Here is a 23,341-nt window from a genome sequence, read left to right on the forward strand (position 1 = left end):
AACGGTGGGGCCGGTTCAAGGGGTCGTGTGGCCTAATTCATATCTAGTGGGTGGGGTAGTGGGTATTTCCAAATAGACAAAACAAGATCTTCCTTATCTGTAAAATTTTGAAACCAATAAAATAATTATGAGAAGTGCAATGGTACTTTTGGAAATCACCTTCCTTCGTGTGAGTCATGTGATGATGCACAAAAGCAGTCCACTGACGCCATCTTACATGTTTCAGTCCACAAAGGAATGACGACAAAATTAGTATTTTTGCAATGATGATCTTCAGCCAGCACTGGCCATTCAGAATGGTACAGAGGCCACTATTGAACATCTTAATCTGCATTTGGTAATGATAAATTAAGGTTTCTGATTAAAATGATGTAGTATATAATACAGGTAGAAGTTCCATTTGTGAGTGACACTAAACTGCTCAGATCAATAGTTGCTTGGTTACTATCTGGAGGTGTCGTCATCCAGTACTTTATTGCCAGAGAGTCCAAAGGGTTGGTTTTGTTGAAACTACCATTAAATCATAAAATATGTTATAAAATCGATATCCTAAAGACGGTTTTCAAATTGCACACAAGTGTTTGTGGAAGCATTAATCCACTGAGAGCTCAACTTCTGCACAAGGTCCTGTCATTTTATGTTCCAGATGAAGCTCCAAAGCGCAGAGATGAGGAGGATAATTTTACTCTTGGGAGTCTACATTGCTGCTTTTAATTTGAGGGTTCAAGCTCAGGAGATCAGTAAGTAAACTGTTCCATTTTGTATAGAACTGCATTAGAGATGCGATATTACAGTTTCAAGATAGATTTCCATTTTACAGTTTAAAAGTTATTACTTTAAGCATGGTACTTTCTCGTTAATCAATGATTTGTCTGATTGTACAATTTAAGTCACATAATTATAACTTAATAAAAAATTCTTGCAGTCATATAAAGCTTTTGATACTATTTTAAAGTGTTGAACATTATACATTTCTGTTGGAAGGCAATTAATGCTTTGATGTGAGCAAACAAAGTCTGGACTTATAAAACTGTAGTGGCAGATGTGTACTGGCTATCCACTTGAAACCCAGAGTGGCATTTTAGATTGCCCATGTGAGGAGGTCCGAGGGGAACTGGTTCTTTTCTTTATTTGTGTTTCTTTTTATTTTCCTTTGCAGCAAAAATATATTCTTATAAATAATTTGATAAATGGAAATAGCATTTAAAAACAGACTATTTTCTCATTGATGAGGATGTAATTTGTGCAAAATGTAATCGGTACAAAATGGCTGCAGCCTTTACTTACAAAGTGACTACGCCTCAAAAGGTGGCTGTTAGGTGAAGCGGGTGAAGATCATAAATGTTTCATCCTTTTGCCTCTTTAAAAATGTCATGAATGCTGCTCTTAAAGCTAGTTACATGGCAAATCACAAAATGTATGTCATATTACTTTCTCAACACTTTTCAACCAATTCACAGATACCTGTGGATGATGGCTAAAAATTCTCAGATGTTTGAGCAGAGTTAACTGACTATAGGATTAAGAAGTTAATTATACTGTATTCTGAAGGTTTTACATTTAACTAAAGTATAAAAATATGTATTTTTTGTGATAATTATGCTTCAACTAAACTTGCTTGTGCTAGTGAATCTCAGCTATAAGGTAAATAAATTACTTAGGATAAGAAAGTTGCAGATCCTCTTTGTTTTCATCTGCCTTAGTAACACGTACAAAATACTGGAGCAACTCAACAGGTCAGGCAGCGTCTATGGAAAGGAACAAAGAGTCAACATTTTGGGCTGAGAACCTTCATCTGCCTTGGAAGCTTTCTGTTCATCTTTCCTCTGTTGCCTCATTTGGCTAGATCATTGTGAACTCCTAGGGTCCTACCATAAGACATACAGTAGAAGCAGAATTAGGCCATTCAGCCCATTAATCTGCTCTGCCATTCAGTCATGGCAGGTTTATTTTCCACAGACTCCATTTTCCTCCCCTCTCCTTGTAATCTTTGATTCTTTTACTAATAAAGAGCATATTAACCCCAGCTTTAAATATATCCAATGATTTGGCCTCTACAACCGTCTGTGGCAATGAATTCTACAGTTTCACCACCCTCTGGCTAAAGCAGTTTGTTCCTCATCTCTGTTCTAAAGAAGCATCCTTCTATTCTGAGGCTGTGCCTCCCGGTGCTAGACTCGCTCACAGCTGAAAACGTCCTCTCCATGTTAATCTAATCCTTCAGTATTTGGTAGGCTTCAATGAGATGCCCCTCATTCTTTAAAATTCCAGTGAGCAGAGGCCCAGAGCTGTCAAATGCTCCTCATTCAATAAACCTTTTATTAATTGAGTTATAGAGCCATAGAACACTACAGCACAAAAACAGGCCCTTCAGCCCATCTAGTCTATGCTAAATCATTAATCTGCCTAGTCCCATCGACCAGAACCATAGCCCTCCATACCACTCATCCATGTACCTATCCAAATTTCTCTTAAATGTTGAAATTGAACCCCCGTCCACACTTAGACCATAAGACCTTAAGACATAGGAGCAGAATTAGGCCACTCAGCCCATTGAGTTTACTCCACTATTCCATCATGGCTGATCCTGGCTCCCACTCAACCCCATACACCTGCCTTCTTGCCATATCCTTTGATGCCCTGACTGATCAGGAAACTATCAACTTCCCCCTTAAATATACGCACAGACTTGGCCTCCACCGCAGTCTGTGGCAGAGCAGTCCACAGATTCACTACTCTCTGGCTAAAAAAATTCCTCCTTACCTCTGTTTTAAAAGGTTACCTCTCAATTTTGAGGCTGTGCCCTCTAGTTCTGGTTACCCCTGCCACAGGAAACATCTTCTCCACATCCCTATCTAGTCCTTTCAACATTCTGTAGGTTTCTATGAGATCCCCCAAATTCTTCTCAATTCCAGTGCACTGGCAGCTCATTTCCATCTCACCGTCCCCCGATTGAAGAAGTTCCCATTAAACAGCTCATCTTTCACCCTTAACCCACGACCTCCAGTTGTAGTCCCATCAACCTCAGTGGGAAAAGCCTGCTTTCATTTACCCTCTCTATACCCCTTATAAACTTGTATACCTCTATCTTCTATGTTCTAGGCAATGAAGTCCTAACCTATTCAACATTTCCCTATACCTCAAGTCCTCAAGTCCCTGTAACATCCTTTTAAATTTTCTCTGCACTACCGCTCACTCTGTAAGACCTACCCTGGTTGGTAACCACAAATGCAACACCTCACTCTTGTTTGCATTAAATTCCACTTGCCATTTCTCGGCCCTTTTCTCCAGCTGGTTCAGATCACATTGCAAGCTTCAATAATCTTCCTCGCTATCCACTGCAGCCCCAATCTTGGTGTTATCCACAATTTGTTGACACAGTTTACCACATTATCATCCAGATCATGGATATAGATGACGAACAACCACTGAACCAGCACCGGTCCCTGCAGCACACCACCAGTCGCAGGCCTCCAATCAGAGGGGCAGCCATCTACTCTCTGGCTTCTCCCACAAAGCCAATGTTTAATCCAATTTACTACCTTATCTTGAATGTCAAGCGACTGAATCTTTTTGTCAAAGACCTTGCTAAAGTCCATGAGGATAACATCTACTGCCTTGCCTTCTAAAACCTTCAAAGATTCTTCTAACTTTATTTAAAGATGACCTGCCATGCACAAAGCCAGGTTGACTATCCCTAATCAGTCCCTGTCTATACAGATACTTGTATAACCAGTCCCTTAGAAAGTCTTCCAGTAATTTTTCCCCTACTGATGTCAGGCTCACCAGCCTATCATTTCCTGGTTTATTCTTAGAGTCTTTCTTAAACAATGGAACAACATGAGCTCGATTCTCTGGCATCTCACCCATGGCTAAGGATGTTTTAAATGTCTCTGCTACAGCCCCTGCAATTTCTGTACTAGCCTCCTACAGGGTCTGAGGAACACCTTGTGTGGCTCTGGGGACTTATACACCCTAATTCGCTTCAACCTGCAAGTCTTCTCTGTATTCTGTATAGGTCCATGTCCTTGCTGCTGCTTTGCTTCACTTCTATAGGCTCTGTGTCCATTTCCTGAGTAAATACAAATGCAAAAATATCGGTTTAAGGTCTTCCCAGTCTCTTTTGGCTCTGATCTTCTGGAGGACCAATTTTGTCCCTTGCTATCCTTAAGGAAAAGTTCCTGAACACATTTGACAAACTGTTTCTCATCCAGCCCTTTTACAGAATGGGAGTCCCAGTCAATATGGAAAGTTAAAATCACCTACTATCACAATGTTATGTTTCTTGCAATAGTCTGCAATCTCTCTACAAATTTGCTCCCTTAAATCCCATGGACAGTTGGGTGGCCCATAATATAATTCCATTAGTGTGATCATACTTTTCCCAGAATCATTCTTTGACAAACCTTCTATGGATCCATAGATACGGGGCCCAAAACTGCTCACAATATGCTATCAGAGCAATTTATCCTCTTATGTGTCCAATATTTATTCAACTTTTACTTAAAAGACCCAACAAATTCAATGTGCTTTCATTATTCATACTTTAAGTGGTATAATTACCAAGGAGTAGGGCTAATAAGGAGACTGGTGTGAGGGAGCGTAGACAGAATTTTAAATTAATCAGCATTGTCTTCTCTGTTATAGCCTGTCATTATTCATTCTTTAAATCCGTATTATTGCCAAAGAAGGGGGGGGGGGGGGGGGGAGTGTATACGCCTTGGTGAAAGAAAGGTGGCTTTGTGTAAGACAGGCAATTCATTTCAAAGGGAGAGTGAGAACTTGTTCATCGTAACATTGGAAAGCCCCGAGACAAGATTGTCAATATGCGCATTGGGCATAAAACAAGGAATATAAGAAGGGGGAAATAGAAAGTGAGGAATTTTTCTCTCATATGTCAGATATTGTCATTTCAGTAATATGATCCATTCCCAGATGGGTTTAATGTCTAAGAGACATGTGGCTTAATTCTAATTATTATTTTCTAATTCTATAAGCATTATTAACTTAAACATTTCATAAATTAAAAAAGAGAAATGAAATTTTAGTGATCCTATGTTTCCATTCCAAGTTTTTCCTCAACAAATCGAATATAAAATTAACAATCTCAATAAACCACCCCAGTTTTGTTCAGGAGCAGGAGCACTGTATGAATGGGAAGCACAATACTGCCACGGACTGGATAAATTTTGCATTGCAGATTTATTTTCCATTAACAAAAGAACACTTGTGAAAGAAAATATTCTCAACATTCTTGTGAAGCAACACTTGAGATTTATGAAAGATTGTTGAAGATTGCAGAGAGACATTGATAGGATGCAGAAGTGGGCTGAGAAGTTGCAGATGGAGTTCTACCCGGAGAAGTGTGAGATGGTACATTTTGGAAGGACAAACTCCAAGGCAGAGTACAAAGTAAATGGCAGGATACTTGGCAATGTAGAGGAGCAGAGGGATCTGGGGGTACATGTCCACAGATCCCTGAAAGTTGCCTCACAGGTAGATAGGGTAGTTAAGAAAGCTTATGGGGTGTTAGCTTTCATAAGTCAAGGGATAGAGTTTAAGAGACGCGATGTAATGATGCAGCTCTATAAAACTCTAGGTTAGGCCACACTTGGAGTACTGTGTCTAGTTCTGGTCACCTCACTATAGGAAGGATGTGGAAGCATTGGAAAGGGTACAGAGGAGATTTACCAGGATGCTGCCTGGTTTAGAGAGTATGGATTATGATCAGAGATTAAGGGAGCTAGGGCTTTACTCTTTGGAGAGAAGGAGGATGAGAGGAGACATGATAGAGGTGTACAAGATATTAAGAGGAATAGACAGAGTGGACAGCCAGCGCCTCTTCCCCAGGGCACCACTGCCATGTACAAGAGGACATGGCTTTAAGGTAAGGGGAGGGAAGTTCAAGGGGGATATTAGAGGAAGGTTTTTCACTCAGAGAGTGGTTGGTGCGTGGAATGCACTGCCTGAGTCAGTGGTGGAGGCAGATACACTAGTTAAGAGACTACTAGACAGGTATATGGAGGAATTTAAGGTGGGGGTTATACGGGAGGCAGATTTTGAGGGTCGGCACAACATTGTGGGTGGAAGGGCCTGTAATATGCTGTACTATTCTATGTTCTATGTATTTTTATATCCAAACTTGATTCAGTAAAAACATATTTTTGTTCACGGCTCAATTAGTGTGTACTATAATTCACTGTAAAAAAGAACAAAGGTTTCAATCTAAACTCAGGGTAGTATAAACTACATCTTGTCTGCTGTGGCATAAGACCATAAGACATAAGGGCAGAATTAGGTCAGCCATTAAGATAGAGTATGCTGATTTATTATCCCTCTCAACCTTATTCTCCTGACTTCTCCCCATAACCTTTGACCCACTTACTAATCAAAAAACTATCAACCTCTGCTTTAAATCTATCCATGACGTGGACTCCACAGTCACTCTGTGGCAATGAATTCCAGAGTTTCACCACCCTCTGGCTGAAGAACTTCCTCCTCATCTCTCTTCTAAATGGATGGCCCTGTATTCTGAGGCTGTTCCTAGACTCCCCCACTATATGAAACATCCCCTCCACATTCTCTCTATCTAGGCCTTTCAATATTCAATAGGTTTCAATGAGATTGTGCGCCCCTCATTTTTCTATATGGACAATTAATTCAAAACTGTGGAGGGAGTGTGGATGTAACAATCGTAACTCTTGTTGTATAGAATTTAACAAATGTTGATATGGCAAAAGTGTAGTTCCTTTCATTACTTATAGACATTTTCATACTGGTTGAACATGTCAGATCCAGAATGATCACATAGCCAAACAGACTTGGGTATGGTCAGTATTTTGATGGGAGATCTTGGAAACCAGGTGCACTGGGCTTTAACTGGAGAGAATATGGGATCACCAGGGCCTGATTGATTATTCAAACTATACCACTGGAGCTCTGTTGATTGAAATTAGTTTGACTTTGAGAAGTCTTTGTTTTCATGGAAATAATAATTAAGAGATATAAGACTGGCTCCTGTTTGATCTATTGCAAGTTCTATTCCATTTGTGAACTGTGACTATCCAATAAAAAACAATTTTTCCCTATATCTATCCTTCTATTTCCTTGTTGAGTGACGTTGCCATATTAGGAAGGGTTTTGCTAAATATGGTTATACCCAGCACAGCTCTCCGTAATAAGCCGATATCACTCAAAGAGGTCATGGGTTGGTAGGTGTGGGGAATTGTCGTATTGCTCCATGCTACATTACTCATGCTTAATTTACTGCTGAGTAGTTCAATATTTACCGTACTTGTGTGACAAAACCCTAAGATAATAGAGAGCTATGCTGGAGTGTTCACACTGGGATATTCGTGAACTAAATTTGTACTCACAACAATCCATTATTAATATTTCTAAGACACACAAGATTCTGCTGATGCTGAAAATTTAGAGCAACACATACAAAATGCTGGAGGAACTCAATAGGTCAGACAACGTCTGTGGAAAGGAACAAACTAATTCTTATGGTCTTCAGTCCTTACTATTTCTAAGACTACTTTTTAAAATTTTTAGTTTATTACTTGAATTTAAATCTTCAGTTACTAATGATAGGATTCCAACTCATGCCACCCATGACAATCTTTTTGCCCATTTGCACTGATTCCAATTGTCCACTCTACCACTATACCCTTCTATGCCTTACCTATTTAAGTGTCTGTATAGGTACCTCTAAATCATAATAATTGTATCTGACTCCACCATACCCTATGGAAGTGTGTTTCAGATATCACATCATTGTGTAAAAAATTATTCCTCATAGTCTCTTCAAGCCTCCTTCCTCTCATCTTAAACCCATGCCTTCCTGTTTTTGATACCTCCGACTGCTAGACTATGAGTTTAACCCTGACACTATCACACTCCAAGATGTAATCTAGGCTGCCAGATCACTTATTTTCTAATATAGATTCATATTATTTAATAAATTTGTCATTCTTATTAAAATTTAACAAATACACACTTGTGCTGAGTTCTGACAGTCTTTAGCGATAATCAAGGTGGTGGACAGTGTGCCCAGCAAGCAGATTGCTTTGCCCTGGATGGATTGAAGTGTCCTGATATCTATTGGAGCTTCACAGATTTGGGTGACTAGAGAGTATTTCATCCCACTTCTATCCTTTATCTTCTAGGTAATAGGAAATTAAAAGCCAGGGCATTTGCCATAGATTAACTCGTCTCCTATCTGCTTCTATAATTTCTGTAATTGAACGAGTGATTCCTTGGTCAATGTTGACTCCGAGAATGTTAATGCCAATGGATTTGACAATTATTACTTTGCTGCTTTTCTAGTGGATGGGGTTTGACTTACTCCTATTGGAGATGTATATTGCCTGGCGGTCATGTGGCACATCTGTCCATATCTGAATGTTGACCAGGTTCTGGAGATGAGAAATATGTCATCGTATTACATTACATCGACAAGCATCCCAACTTCTAGCTCTGATAAAAAAGACATAATCAAGAGTAGTCCATTTAACCCCTCATGCCTGCTGCCCCATTCAATAAGACCATGGGCACTAACCCTACATCCCTTGTTTTCCAAAGTGTTCAAAAACTAAAGGAACATTGAATCAAAAAATATAAGATTCCTTGATAAGACAGCTTATGACCATAGGACCATAGACATCATATGATGCCACTGAATCATTTGTTTTCTGTTCTGTATACTTTTACACAAATGGAGAAGAAAGATATTTGTGACCTAGTGACTCACATCAAGAGTTATTGAATCTTCAACACAAGAGATCTATAACTGAATAACTAAAAGGCAACTCAGTCCATAAGGAAATATTTCACTAGGAAATGCCCCGCAAAATATGAAATTAAATGATCAAAATAATAAATAAATATTTGTACCTGTAACATTCAGAATCAGATTTAATATATCATGGGCATATGACATGAAATTTGTTAACTTTATGGCAGTAGTACAATGAACATTCATGGCAGACTTCAAACATAGGAACTGCTGGGTGACTGTATTAATATCAGAGTAAATTTTATGGTCTATGCAGATGGCTCTGATCCCAACTTCCCAACATTTGTTTGCATCACATGAATATTTCCTAAAGGAGCACTAAATTAATATAAATTGTGTGGCAACAAGTGTCTTGAATTAGAACAAATATTTTCAGCTTATTTCTTGTCTCCACCAAGGGTGGAAATACACACTGTAAGCAGTTCAAAAAAGAATTCATATTTAAAGAAATCATCATAGCTATATTTCTTCCTCACTTCTTTATCTAAAATGAAACAACCTTGTCAGAATACTTGTCAGCATGTATTCAGTGTCTTTCATATTCTCAGTATAACCCAAATGACTATATAGCCAATGAAGGACAGTAGAGCTACCAGTGGAATATTGAAAAAGTGACAGCCAATTCATGAAAATTTTCTGGTGACTATGATGATGATTGAGGAGAGTGATCTGGAGAACTAAAAGTAATCAGTAAGGGCAGTCTGATCAAACGTGCTAAAGGCTGTGATGTGGGTAAGGTGAATAGACTGGATAATGCACCAGAGACTGGCATTTATGACTTTGAATTAAGTTGATTTGATGCAGCAGAGGGAGAAACTAAATGTTGTGCTTTAAATTGTGACCTCTCAGAAAGATGGATGTATTCCAAAGGGCATTGAGGTCCCGCATCACTAGGATCAGAAACAGTTATTACCTTTCGACCAACTAGCTCCTGAATCAGCATGTATACTTCATTCACTTCAATTCTGAACTTGTTCCACAATCTATGGACTCACTTTCAAAGACTAAACAAATTATATTCTTGCTATCCATCTATCTTTCTATCTATCAATTTATTTATTTATCTATTTATTATTATTTCACAGATTGTCCTCTTCTGCACATTAGTTGCTTACCTGTCTTTCTGTGTGAATATTTCATCGATTCTATTGCATTACTTTCTTCTACTGCGAATCCCTGTAGGAAAATGAATCTCTGGGTAGCAGATGGTGACAAAAACATACTTACATAATCAAGATTTGAAATATGAAGAATAAACTCTTTGTTGCAGAAAGTGGAGTGAGATGAGATAATGAATTTTATTTAAGACATGATGAGGCACTACCAGCATATAAGCAAGTTCTTATTTTCAACTGGTGTTAATTTGTGACAAAGCAGTGACAGACTAGCTATTACCTTTTAACAGAATATTCATGTTCCTCTGATTACAAATGATCCTCTGATTACAGATGAAATCTGCAAGCAACCAATGAATTCTGGGAACTCAAAAAATCCTAGCTTAAGGAATATTGAATGGTACTACAACAACAAAACAGACAGATGTGATCCATTTTTCTATAGTGGAGAAGGAGGCAACGGAAACAGATTTTTGAATGAGACAGCATGTTTGAAAGACTGCTCTAGCAATTACAAAAAACTATTCCCGGATGGAAGTAAGTTCATCATTTACGTTAATACAAAAATTGGACAATCAATCATTTTTAATACATGAACATCATTTTCCATAAAGCAATGAAGTCAAAATACAGTTTATTAATCTGTTTCATCTTACTTTATTACTAATTACTTCATCTTAATACTTGATTACTTACCGTATTACTTTTTAGTATATGTGCTGCCGAAGCGAGCACGGCTTATTACTTTTTAACTTACATCTTAACATTGTTTGATGCCACGCCAAATTACAAGGTTAAATAATTATTATTGCTTTCCAAGTCCAATTCCTAAACTTTAGATTGGAAAATAAGTAACATAAGTTGAAATTGTCTCAATTAAAGTAGAAGAACATATTTTCAAAATAAATAATAATTAACCTTCATACAACCTTATAGGAAGAACACTGAATCCAAAAGCCTATGTTACATCACTACAGCAGAAATAATACCAAATTTCCAACTATCAGGAATCAGAAACAGGTTTATTATCATAGACATATGTCATGAAATTTGTTATTTTGTGGCAGCAGTACAGTGCAAGACATTAAAAATATTACTATATTATACTATAGGAATAGAGAGGTAGTGTTCATAGACTATTCAGAAATCTGACAGAAGAGGGAAAGAATCTGTTCCGAAAACATCTTCAGACTCCTGTACCTCTTTCCTGATAGGATAAATGTCCTGGATGATAGGAAATCGTGAACCACAAAATTACTAATACATTTACAGTATACAAAGAAAATAATAAAAAGGTAGAGAAGACAGCCAGTTTGCAGTCATATGTTTTGTATTACCTTGCAAAGACATCTTACGTTCAATTCTGTTTAAATAGATTTTAAATTTATGTTTTAAGGTTCTATTGTTAAAATCAATCTGATTTCTTTTTTTAAAAAACTTATGAAAATCATAACCTATTGGAATTACAGTTAATTACTATGGATTTTTCTCTGATGTTACACTGATGATTGAGAAACACTTCTGTGGAAATTCTATCCTTTATCATCATACAATTTTGAAAATTACGGGAAAGAAATGATGATTAATGCTGTAGTTCCAAAAATGTAACAAGTAACTTAATGGACTATTTTACCAGTGTTGATTGAAAATAATCAAATTAAAACAGAAGAATTAATTATTAAGTCAATAAAAGTTAAAAAAAAACATTAAGTAACAGTTGCATTTTGAATATTCCTTAAATGCTGTATTTGTGGAGTAATAGTGTTATAGAATTGGCCCCTTTGGCCCATCATGTCTCTGCCGACCATCACGCCCTTCTGTATTGATCCCACTCGCTTGCACTAATTTCATATCCTCTATACCCTGCTCATTCCAGTTCCTGTCCTTATGTCTCTTAATGTTGGTACTGTCCCTGCCACCTACATCTCTTCTGGCTGCTCATTCCAGACACAAACTGCTCTTTGTGTGAAAGTTTTACCCTTAAAATCCCCTTTAAACTTCTTCCCTCTCACCTTAAACCTATACCCTCTAGTTTTAGATCCCCCAACTATGGGAAACTGACATCAAACTTATCTATGCCTATTATCATTGGTATACAGCATGAGACACAGGTGAGGTTAATAGACTCTTAAGTACCTCACTCCTACTGGGACATAGGGTGCTGACAACAGCTCACCAGAGTCCTCTGTCCTGGACCAATAGAAGAGTGACTGGTCCTGTGGTTTCTGCTTTCACCACACAACTTCATGTGTCTTCCAGGCGAAGATCCTTCCTCTCCCAGGAATGAGGTCTTTGGAGCTTCTGTTAGCATTTCTGTAGCATTGAATTGCTATGGGATTATGCCACTAGCCCCACGCCCAACCCTTCTTTCACAGCTGGGCTTGGGACTGTCCTATCCTTCAATGAAGACAGACAGAGGCTATCTAGTCTCTTGGGATACCTCAGGCCCTTCAATCCAATGTGACTTAAACAAGATTTTGTACATCCGTGACATGATATTCTAACTTTTATACTCAGTGTCTTGGCTGCTGAAGGCAAGCATGCCATTTGCCTTCCTCAACACCCTGTCCACCTGTGTTGCAACTTTCAGGGAATTAAATGCTTGCAATCTAAGGTCCTTACTTTCAGCAACACTCCCCAGTGCTCTACTGTTTGCTATTGATGTCCTGCCCTGGTTTAACTTACAAAATGTATCATTTTGCACTTGTCCATGTTAAATTCTATCTGCCATTCTTTTGCCCACTTAAACAATTGATCTATGTCCTGCTGTGACCTTAGATAATCTTCTCGGTCCACTGTACTATCAATTTTGTTATCATCTGCAATCACCACCAACATTCTCTGATATGACAAACAACAAAGGACCCAGCACTGATTCTTGTGGCAGACCACTGGTCAATCTAAAAACAAACCTCCACATGTGTTCTAACTTTCTAGACCAGCCCAGCGTTTGTAGAGCTTGCAAAATGAAAGGACGTCATTGGAGTGTCCTCCTTTTGTTGTGGAGGTAGTTTGTAGTGCTGGTGTTGGAAGTTATGAGGAAAAAGGTGGATTTGTAAATCTCTTGTGACTGTTGGGACACTGGCACAGGAAAAACAGCTTCCACCATCAAATTCTCAAGCTTCATTATAGTTTAGGTATCACAATTTGCTATCTCTTTTTTAAAAATTCTGAAAATAGTACAACCAAAATGGGCAAAGGACCTGTTGAAAGTTTTCTTTCCAGTCAGAAATCTAGACATATTTTACCCTTTTATTTGCAGGTGCAGCATGCCAACTGCAGAAAGAACGAGGAAACTGCCAAGCCATGATACTAAGGTGGTACTACAATGCAGAGACTGAAGCATGTGATACGTTCTTCTACAGCGGGTGTCATGGGAATGGAAACAAATTTGAAAGCAAGAAGAGCTGTTGGAACCTATGTGGTAAATTGTCATACTGTGATTTTGGCAGTGTTATAGTAGATGAGTATATTCATTATGATTTATATTGCCACCAGAGGTTGAATTGATCCATTTTCAAAGACTGCATAAGCAAATAAGAATTATTTCAACATTTTTAATGTGCCTCGTAAGTGCTTTGTCTGAATATTAGTAGTGAGTGATGAATATTGAACACAGATATGAATGCTCTGATGGATGTGCAATACATCACTGAAATAGTTACAAAACCAGAATCAGGTTTAATATCACCGCGCAGAAATAAAAACTTTAGGAAAGTAGTGAGGTAGTGTTGGTGGGCTCAACGTCCATTCAGAATCGGATGGCAGAGGGGAAGAAGCTGTTCCTGAATCGCTGAGTAAGTGGCCTCATGCTTCTGTATCTCCTTCCTGATGGTAGCAATGAAAACAAGGCATGTCCTGGGGGATGGGGGTCCTTAATGTCAGTTGCCGTTACTGAGGCCTCTTTCTTTAAAAATGTTCTGGATACTATAGCGGCTAGTGCCCATGACAGACCTGACTAAGTTTACAACTCTGCAGCTTATTTTGATCTTGTGAAGTAGAACCCCCCCCCCCCCCCAACCAGAAGGTGATGCAGTCAATTAGAATGCTCTCCACATACATCTGTAGACGTTTGACACAAGCCTCTTTAAAGAACAGCAGCTTACAGAACAACACACACAAAATGCTGGAGGGATGTCAAGCTGTATCTATAGGAGAGATGAACTGTTGACATTTCAGACTGAGCCCCTTCATCAGGCCTAAACTTTCGACTGTTTATTCTCTTCCATTGTTGCTGCCTGACCTGCTGCGGATTTTGATCTGGATTATCAGTATCCGCTGAACCTCTTGTGTTTATGAACAGCTTAACAGATATTTTTCATCTGGGAGTTATTCATGAGAGAGGAATAAAGGTTAAATTTCCATACATACTTATATCTTGAGGAACCAGCAGATATTGCTTCAAAATCCATCATCACCGCAATAGGGATTCATTGCTCTTCCATCAATGATCTGCAGAGAGCAGATCACAAAACATGACTGGCCTCTTCAAACGCCCTATCCGTTTAAGTTTCCACTGAATCGACACATTGGTCATGGGTCATCTGGACTTGGTCACAATGTCATCTTCTGGCCTGTTTCCATCACCTGTGACACCCTTCAAGTCAGAAAATATAGCCAAATAACATCCAAATATATTCGATAATTCAGCCCCCAGAGAGCTCTCTGTGGAAGAAAATTCCGTAGGTTACTTAGAGCAATTTCAAAAGCAATGAGCAGCATAGCAGTGTAGCAGTTAACATAATGCGATTATCGCACTAGCTGGGCGATTGAGGTTTGATTCTCATTGTTGTCTGTAAGGGGTTTGTACATTCTTCCCATCACCATGTAAGTTTCCTCCAGTTTCCTTTCACATTGTAAAGATGTACTGTGTGGTTGCAATTAATGAATTGTGGGCGTGCAATGTTGGCACTGAAAGCACAGCAGCACTTGTGGGCTGCTTAGCGTGAATCTTGGATTTAACTTCATACAAACAGCTCACTTCACCGTATACCTCAGTATACATCTGATGGATAAAGTTAATTTTTAATCTTTAGAGATATTCGTCCTTACCTTGGAGTTAAAAATATGAGATGTTATTCTAAAACTATACCACTACTACGCCCTTCCCTCCCAGGGGAAACATTCTCAAGGTACAAATATTCTGAGCTGGTGCAAATTTATAGCAGAGTGCCACATCATTCTTCATTATCCTGAATGAATTGTGTATGCCTTCTTTTCAAAAGGATAAGAAAACACTTCACCTTAAACTTTGAAATGGTGGGATTTAAGGAAATATGATAATCATTTCTGAGACTAGACAATTTTCCTCCCTTCATGGGATAAGTATCTAGCCAACAGTAATCATCCAGGTGTGGCTGAAGTTCAAGGAACATGGTATAGGTAACAACAGTGGCTTACTTCTCTGTTTGAGTAAATTTTAACTTTTGGCCATCTTAAACTAAGGTGTGATATGCAATTGATTACTTCTTTGAGTAGAAAGGCATCACATTGTACTTTATCATAGAAATGTCCATGTTTATTTATGCAGAATAAATTGCATCAGTGGTTAATGCAATTATTTTTATCTTACGATGTTTCTCTTTCTAAATGGACAATGAGCTTTCCAAAGAGGGCAAGTCAAAAAGAAAGCGTAAGCTTGATTTTAATAGGCCAGTTTCCCCTTCTCTTCAGGAGCACAGAGGCAGAGGGAAAAAAAGACAAAGCCACTTATGTCAGATCCATGTTCCATGATCTTACCCCACTAGATGTAAAAAGGAATGCAACATAATAATGACGTAGAAATCCAAGAGTTGCCCCAGCCTCTGGATAAGAAATTGGTTTCTTTGCTGGTGGAACCAGACGACATAGAGACTGAAGATTCAGCAGAAAACCTATGTTCCCAGATCTCCTGAATGATCCTTATCCACAAAATCTAAAGGAGTGTCAGGCAAGATGCAAGTCAGTTTCTCCTTCTCACATGGTCAGGTTAACATTGAGGTCTCAGGGCCTACAAGATCTATTTTGTTAGAAGCTATTTATGCTCTTACACACAAATATGGTTCAACTCTCTCGGGGCTTATTTTGCAGAATCCTGAATCCTGTTACCCGCTCAAACCAAAGTGGGTGTGTGTGGGGGGGGGGGGGGGGTGGAGGGGGTGTACAAGAACCAAATATGTATTTATACAGTGTGTCTGCTACTCCATATATGAAGTTCACCATTAAATGGAAATTGAAGATTTCAGTACTAAAGTGTTCTCAGCTTCAAAATTGTAACAAGACTGTAACAAGAATGAAAATTAGAAAAAATGTATCAGCAAAAAGATAAAATGTACACTTAGTTTTTAAATGTATTTTTCTCCTTAGTTGCAAGCACGCAAGGTCGACGCAACTCAGAAGAAGAAGAAGTTAAAGTTCAAACGAGAGATGAAGGTATTGATGAATGGAAAAATGTATTTTCATTTCCATTTTGAAATCTATCCTATGGGATCATGGAGAAGCGTAGCTGTTCCCTTAAATATTGTATAAGGTTGAAAAGAGAGAAAAGGCACTTGCCTGGAGTGACTGATAACATTTCACAGATCAAGCCTGCTCTTGAGCATTGTGAAGGTGGTGAAGGGGTATCAGACCAAAAATTTTTTATATGAGTTTGATGGTATTGGGTTTGCTAACCATGAAGTTCTAAACCCAGACAAAGACCTTAAGCCCTATTGGGTGTATTGTAAATAGCCACGAGTACTCTCACTAAAGGGAGATTATACTGTAATTACCCAGTGTTCAAAGACTAGTTCATTTCCCTGTTTATTCTCCAAAACAAGTTTAGCTGCCAATACCCACTATTTGAGCAATGTTTCCTCTCTCTCTACCAAGTAGAAGATACTTCTAGATAACAAAGTAGTTTAAAACACAGTTCATTTATTTTCAGTGATGTGTTTAAATCCAAACAATACATTTAAAAACCAAAACTCAAGAGATCCTGCATAGACTGGAAATCCAAAGCAACACACAAAAAATACTGGAGGAACTTAGCAGGTCAGGCAGCGTCTATGGAACAGTCGAGATTTCAGGCTGAGAGCCTTCTTCAGGACGGGAAAGGAAGGGGGAATACACCAGGATAAAAAGCTGGGGGGTGGGGAAGGAGGACTAACTAGAAGGTATTAGGTGAAGCCAGGTGGGTGGGAAAAGTAAAAGTCTGGAGAAGAAGGAATCTGATTGGGGAGGAGAGTGGACTATGGAGGAAAGAGCTTAAAACATTCTTAAAACACATAGAAGAACTTAAGAGGATTTTTATCTTACACGTTTCCAAATTACAAACCATTTCTAAAACACAAAGCATTTACAAATCACAGGTACAATTCCTATACACTAAGGAGACATACCAACAATGCTGATGAATGAATCGTCTATTGCAGAAACTGAAGCGGGAGGAACAGATTCTAGTTTGCTTGTGTTTCTTTCAGAGCTTCATGTTGTTCCTTACCCGATCCCTCAAAAGCCTAAACTGCTCTTTACAGTTATATCCTTTTTTAACTGCTTGGGTAACTTCACGTGCAAGTGGTATTTCCTCCGATATCCTTTTTACACAAAAGGTCTCAAAGCTATTGGTAACACGGGTATCTCAGCTACCACAATTAGTGCTGTAAAGCTAACTTCTCAGAGTACATAAATCATCCAACTATAAACACATCAGTTATTGATATGCTAAATGATATCATCCATCTGGTCTGCAAGCTTCCTTGAACTAAGCAACTCAGTCAGCGTTGTCTGTTTTGAACAAAGACAAATTAAACAACCTATTGTCTTATACTGATCTCTTAAGCAGCAATAAACCAGGTGCATTTACTTTCTTCAGACAGAGTGTCTGCTGCTTACAAAATTTGTTTGCAAAGCTGTCATTAGACTGTCCTTTGTTTTAACTTCAAACTGATTTCTCCTAGCCATTCACATTTTAATAACTGAAGACTTACTCCCATTTACGAGCAGAAACTAAACAAATTGTTTGTCGGAAGTTTACTTAGAACTGCTTCATCTCACAAGTGGCAGCTGCTGTGTTTAGAAATCAAGTTTTTCCACCATAAGCAAGAGGTCCAGGAGCCGAATATCTATCCCATGAGTGAAAATTGAGCCTGGGTTTCAGATCAGCCATGATGGAGCGGACTTGAGAGAAAATTTATTCCTACATGGGATGAGGCAATGTTTCTTTAGTCAGAGGGCGGTGAATCTGTGGAAACTATGCTATAGGTGGTTGTGGAGGCCAAGTCATTGGGTATATTTAAAGCAGAATTTGTTAGGTTCTTGATTAATCAGGGCATCAGGGGTTATGGGGAGAAGACAGAGAATGGGGTTGAGAGGGATAATAAATCAGCCATGATGGAATGGCAGACAGACTCGATGGACTGAATGGCCTATTTTGGCTCTAATGTCTGGAATTACTGGAATAAAGCAAGTATAAATTCTATCTCAGTTATTCTTCCTTCCCAGACTTTTATAATTTATTAAGAGAGGAAAGTAAATGTTGTTAGTGCAATATTGATATGATCGGTCCTTTATGTAGCCATATTCTTCCTCTGTGGAATACCTATTTTCCTCTGAATGTTTAATGAAGAAATGACTAAAATTGTGTCTGAAGGCAGAGGACAGTGAATTATAAATGTAGTCACAGAGCCAAATCAGCAACAACAAACACAAATTTCTTTCCATAACAGTGAGGTAGTTTTACTTGCTTTACTTTTCAATTAACCTAAAAATTTTATCTTCATATTTTTAATTAATTCTTACACCTTATAAAGAAGGTTGATCGGTCTTTTGGCAATCTTTTCCAATAAAAAAATCACAAGGAAGATCAACACTAGACTTCCAATTTCCACAATAAGATATTAAAGGGCCCAAGTTTCTAAGTGTCAGAACATTCCAGAGTGTGTGGCTGTCAACAAATTATTTCACAAGGTTTGATAATAATGATAATGTACAAAATGGAGAGATCAAGTTCTTCACAGCAAGATCTAACTTGAAGATAAATAGTTAATCTAGCTTGAGTGAGGGTAGTTGAGTTTACATTAAATCATGGTCCACATCTTGAGAATAATTTTCCTTTCTTCTTCAAAATTGTGTAATGATACCTTTTGATATGACATGCAAATGCAGCAGTATGTCACAAGCTCAAAACAGCATTGAACAATTGATTCCATTTTGGTTTATTTGTCCCATTTCTTACTATAAAATAGTCATTATTAACATGCAAAGGGGGAACATTATGGTGAATTAGTTTGTGCCTCGTTAGTTCTGGAAATAACTCTTCTTGTGTTATTTTTATTTTGCAGGCGATACTGTTGCAATTGTCTTTGGATGTCTTTTTGGTATTGCTGTCATTGGCTTCATAGTTGCATTCGTGATTCAGAGGTATGACATTATTCAGACCTAATAGTATTGGCAATATGTAAATTATCAAACCTGTTAAAATGAATATGGTTCAACTTTTCTAGAAAGAGCAATTTTAAAGAGGTACCTCAATTGGAAATCTTTGCATCTCAAAACGTTTAGTCATTTCAAGTTGTATCATGGGTAGATAGGTCAGAAAGTGAGCCTTCGGCATGTTGGCCTTATAAATCAAAGTATTGAGTACATGAGTTGGGATATTGAAGTTGTATAAGATGTTGGTGAGGCCTAATTTGAAGTATTGTGTGTAGTCTTGGTCACATACGTACAGGAAAAATATCAATAAGATTAAAAGAGTACAGATAAAATTTACAAGAATGTTACTTGGACTTGAGGACCTGAGTTATAGGGTAAGACTGAATACATTAGGACTTAGTGGAGTGTACTGTAGGAGATTTGATAGAGGTATACAGAATGATGAAGGGTATAGATAGGGTAAATACAAGCAGATATTTTCCACTGAGGATGGGTGATTCTAAAACTAGAAGTCATAGGCTAAGAGTAAAAGAGGAAATATTTAGTACAAAGGGGAACTTCTTCACACAAAGAGTAGTGAGAGTGTGGAAGGAACTTCCAGTGGAAGTGGTGGATGTGGGTTTGATTTCAACATTTCAGAGAAACCTGGGTAGGTACTGTACATGTATGAGAAGGGTATGGAGAGCTATGTTCCGCGGGTTGGTTGTTGGGATTAGGCAGAATAGCAGTTCAGCATGGACTGGATGGGCAGAATGGCCTGTTCCTGCACTGTAGTGCTCTATGACCCTACCTGGGGAAAATAATTGTTTGAATCGTAAATATAAAAGAAAAGAGCAAAACCTAGGATGGATGAAGCTTGGAGGGGGTTGAAAATTGGGACTGGACCTGAAAAATATATCAAGGGGAAGTCTGAAATGTATTAAATCTCTAACTGTTTGAAAATGATACTTTACTTGCATGTCTCTAGACAGGCCCACAACTACTTTTTGAACAGGGTACTTATAATTACAGTCTAGGAATATTCCTAGATGGATAAATAATTACGAGCTGCAGGGCAAATGGATCTTTAAGTATTTGGAAGTGAGTTAAATGTGCAAATTATCATGGCAGTTTGGTTATCCTTTTGTTGTACCTTCAGTGCTCTGTTTAACATAATTTTGTTAAGTTCAATTGTGAGCCATTGTAAAGACGTAATTAATTTTAATTAAACCAATTATTGTTCAAATAGATAAGAAAAGAATTTTATGTGATCATATTAATTAAAATGCTAAAATTTGCAGAGAATTTCAAACCCATTGTGTTCAAATTTGAGACAAATTTAGAACTTTTTATTGGAAATATAACCATTATTGATATTTTTTCATGTCTCATGATGCATACCATCTCTCCATTAGGAAAAAGTATAAACGCCATACAAAGAAATCGAGAGGTACAGAAGTAGAGATGAAATAAACCCACTATCAAGTTCATGAAAAACATACCTATTTCCTGAAGACATATAATTCTTGGATGTTGAGTCCATGAATTTCATATTTTAGATAATGATTTTGTACATTGACTTTTTTAAGCTTGATAAAAGCAGGATGTTTTATGCCAAATGTCCCCATGTGCTCTTCTTTCGTAAATCCAAAGGACATTATTCAAGTGTTTTATTGTTAGCAGTGAGTCATATCATAATGCTTAAAACCATAATGCACTAAATAATTAATTGTACATTAGCTAAGAGAAGGACAAATTGAGACTTGATTATATATGTTCATATCTGTATTTTTATCAAAACTTTTACTTTAATACTTTCAACATTAATATTTTTGAAGTAAAAACAATACAGTCCCAAACAAACTCTCATGGAGAATATTGTTTGATAAGAATATAGAGCAAAACAAGAGCATTCAAATTGTGAACGTTTGTACTGAAATAAACTTTAACTAAGTTTTATTTTTGTGTTCTGCATTGACACTAACCATGAACTATTTTCTAATTTTGGGTAAAGTTAAACCATGAAAAAGCCATTTTAGAATAATTAGTATAGTTATGCAACACTTTTACACCTGAAGTCAAAGTGCCATTTCAATAGCTTTTAAAGCATCGTGAAAAAGAAATATCATCAGTATCTTACAGAAAGCAATGTTTATATTATAGTTGTGAGATTTCTTCCTCATTGTTACATTTCTTACCTTCTTAACCATGTGAACAGACGGGAGCACCAAATTTGACCCCTTTAGACATTTAGACAAAACAACATAGGCCCAATTTAGAAATATGCATTGATGCTATTGAAACATAATGTTTATTCTGGGAATATAGGTGGCAAATACCAATTAGGCGAAGGAAAGCCTCCCCTATCTGAATGCTAACACTCCATCCTTCATGTCCCATTGAGTTTACATTAAACTACGTTCCTGGACTATTTCAGGAACTATATCTACTACTGCGCATCCTTCATAGACCATAGAACCATAGAAGCATAGAGCATTACAGCACAGAAACAGGCCTTTTGGCCCTTCTTGCCTGTGCCGAACCATTTTTCTGCCTAGTCCCACTGACTTGCACCTGGGCCATATCCCTCCAAACCCCTCTCATCCATATACCCAACCAAGTTTTTCTTAAATGTCAAAAGTGAGCCCGCATTCACCACTTCATCTGGCAGCTCATTCCACACTCCCACCACTCTCTGCATGAAGAAGCCCCCCCACCCCCAATGTTCCCTTTAAACTTTTCCCCCTTCACCCTTAACCCATGACCTCTGGTTTTTGTCTCCCCTGGTCTCAGTGGAAAAAACCTGCTTGCATTCACTCTATCTATACCCATCATAATTTTATACACCTCTATCAAATCACCCCTCATTCTCCTACGCTCCAGGGAATAAAGTCCTAACCTATTCAACCTTTCTCTGTAACTCAGTTTCTCAAGTCCCGGCAACTTCCTTGTAAACCTCCTGTGTACTCTTTCAACCTTATTAATATCCTTCCTGTAATTAGGTGACCAAAACTGCACATAATACTCCAAGACTTTGTGGAAGTCATGCCTGTTCCAAGCTGGAGTTTCCCAGAATTCCAAGATTCACAAAAAATTGGCTGAGATCAAGTGCCATTACCCAAAGAAAGTAATACATCTTTTGGCGTTAAAGGGATTTCCAAACAGCACGAGCCATATGAATGGCAGAACAATGAATTGTGCCTTCTCATAACATTGTTTTCTATTTAAATTTGCTATGAACTGCAGCTTTGGGCGATTCTCTGGTATATTATGAAATATATCTAATTTCCATCTATGAAAATTCTTCAAATAAAAAGATAGCATTACAAGAGTTATGATGAGGTTGGACTTGTTGGTAATGCTTATAAACTCTAATAATTAATTCTGAGATTTTGTGTATTTCCACATTTGAAAACTGGGTTTTTACATGTTATTCTAACATTTAGTTAATTAAGTTGTAATTCAATCATAGCAGTTTTTAAAGACATTTACGTTCTTTCATACAATGAACCATGTTTATACAAAGAATATTTTATTCAATGTTAAGTATTTGAAACACGAAAATTGAAAATAAAGTTGATGCCACAGTGTCTTTTATTTTACAAGCAATCGTACTTCTATGTATCTTATACTATCTTCTTTTGCCATATTGGTTTGAAAAATGCACTGATGATGTGGCCCAATATTATTTTCTTATAATTAATATATCATAGCACAACAGTTTAAAATTGCTGTACCACACTTGACATTAAAGATTAAAAATTAGTAATAGACCCATATAACTCTCTTCACATACCAAAATTCAAAGTAAGTTTATTATCAAAATACGTATATGTCACCATAGAGGTTCATGTTCTTGTGTGCATTCACATTAGGTACACAATAGAGTCAATGAAAAACTACTCATATGGATGGACAAACAATCAATGTGCAAAAGACAAACAGTGCAAATACAAAAAAACTAATAATAAATAAACAAACAAATAAATAAAATAGAATACAGAACATAAGTGTAGAGTCCTTGAAATTGAGTCTAAAGGTTGTGGAATCGGTTCAT

At 37.6% G+C, this 23,341-nt stretch overlaps 1 protein-coding gene across 1 annotated transcript; it reads left to right on the forward strand.

The window, feature by feature from the left end:
- The first annotated feature begins 527 nt into the window (after positions 1 to 527).
- Positions 528 to 22,889, forward strand: LOC140737715 (boophilin-H2-like). Its single transcript, XM_073064279.1, has 6 exons — positions 528 to 740; positions 10,249 to 10,452; positions 13,178 to 13,339; positions 16,261 to 16,326; positions 19,215 to 19,293; positions 20,700 to 22,889. The coding sequence occupies exons 1-6, from the start codon at positions 638 to 640 to the stop codon at positions 20,755 to 20,757; spliced, it is 672 nt and encodes a 223-aa protein (XP_072920380.1). The 5' UTR covers positions 528 to 637; the 3' UTR covers positions 20,758 to 22,889.
- The last annotated feature ends 452 nt before the right edge of the window (positions 22,890 to 23,341 follow it).

The sequence above is a fragment of the Hemitrygon akajei genome, chromosome 13 (assembly GCF_048418815.1).
Source record: "Hemitrygon akajei chromosome 13, sHemAka1.3, whole genome shotgun sequence".
Classification (NCBI taxonomy): Eukaryota; Metazoa; Chordata; class Chondrichthyes; order Myliobatiformes; family Dasyatidae; genus Hemitrygon; species Hemitrygon akajei.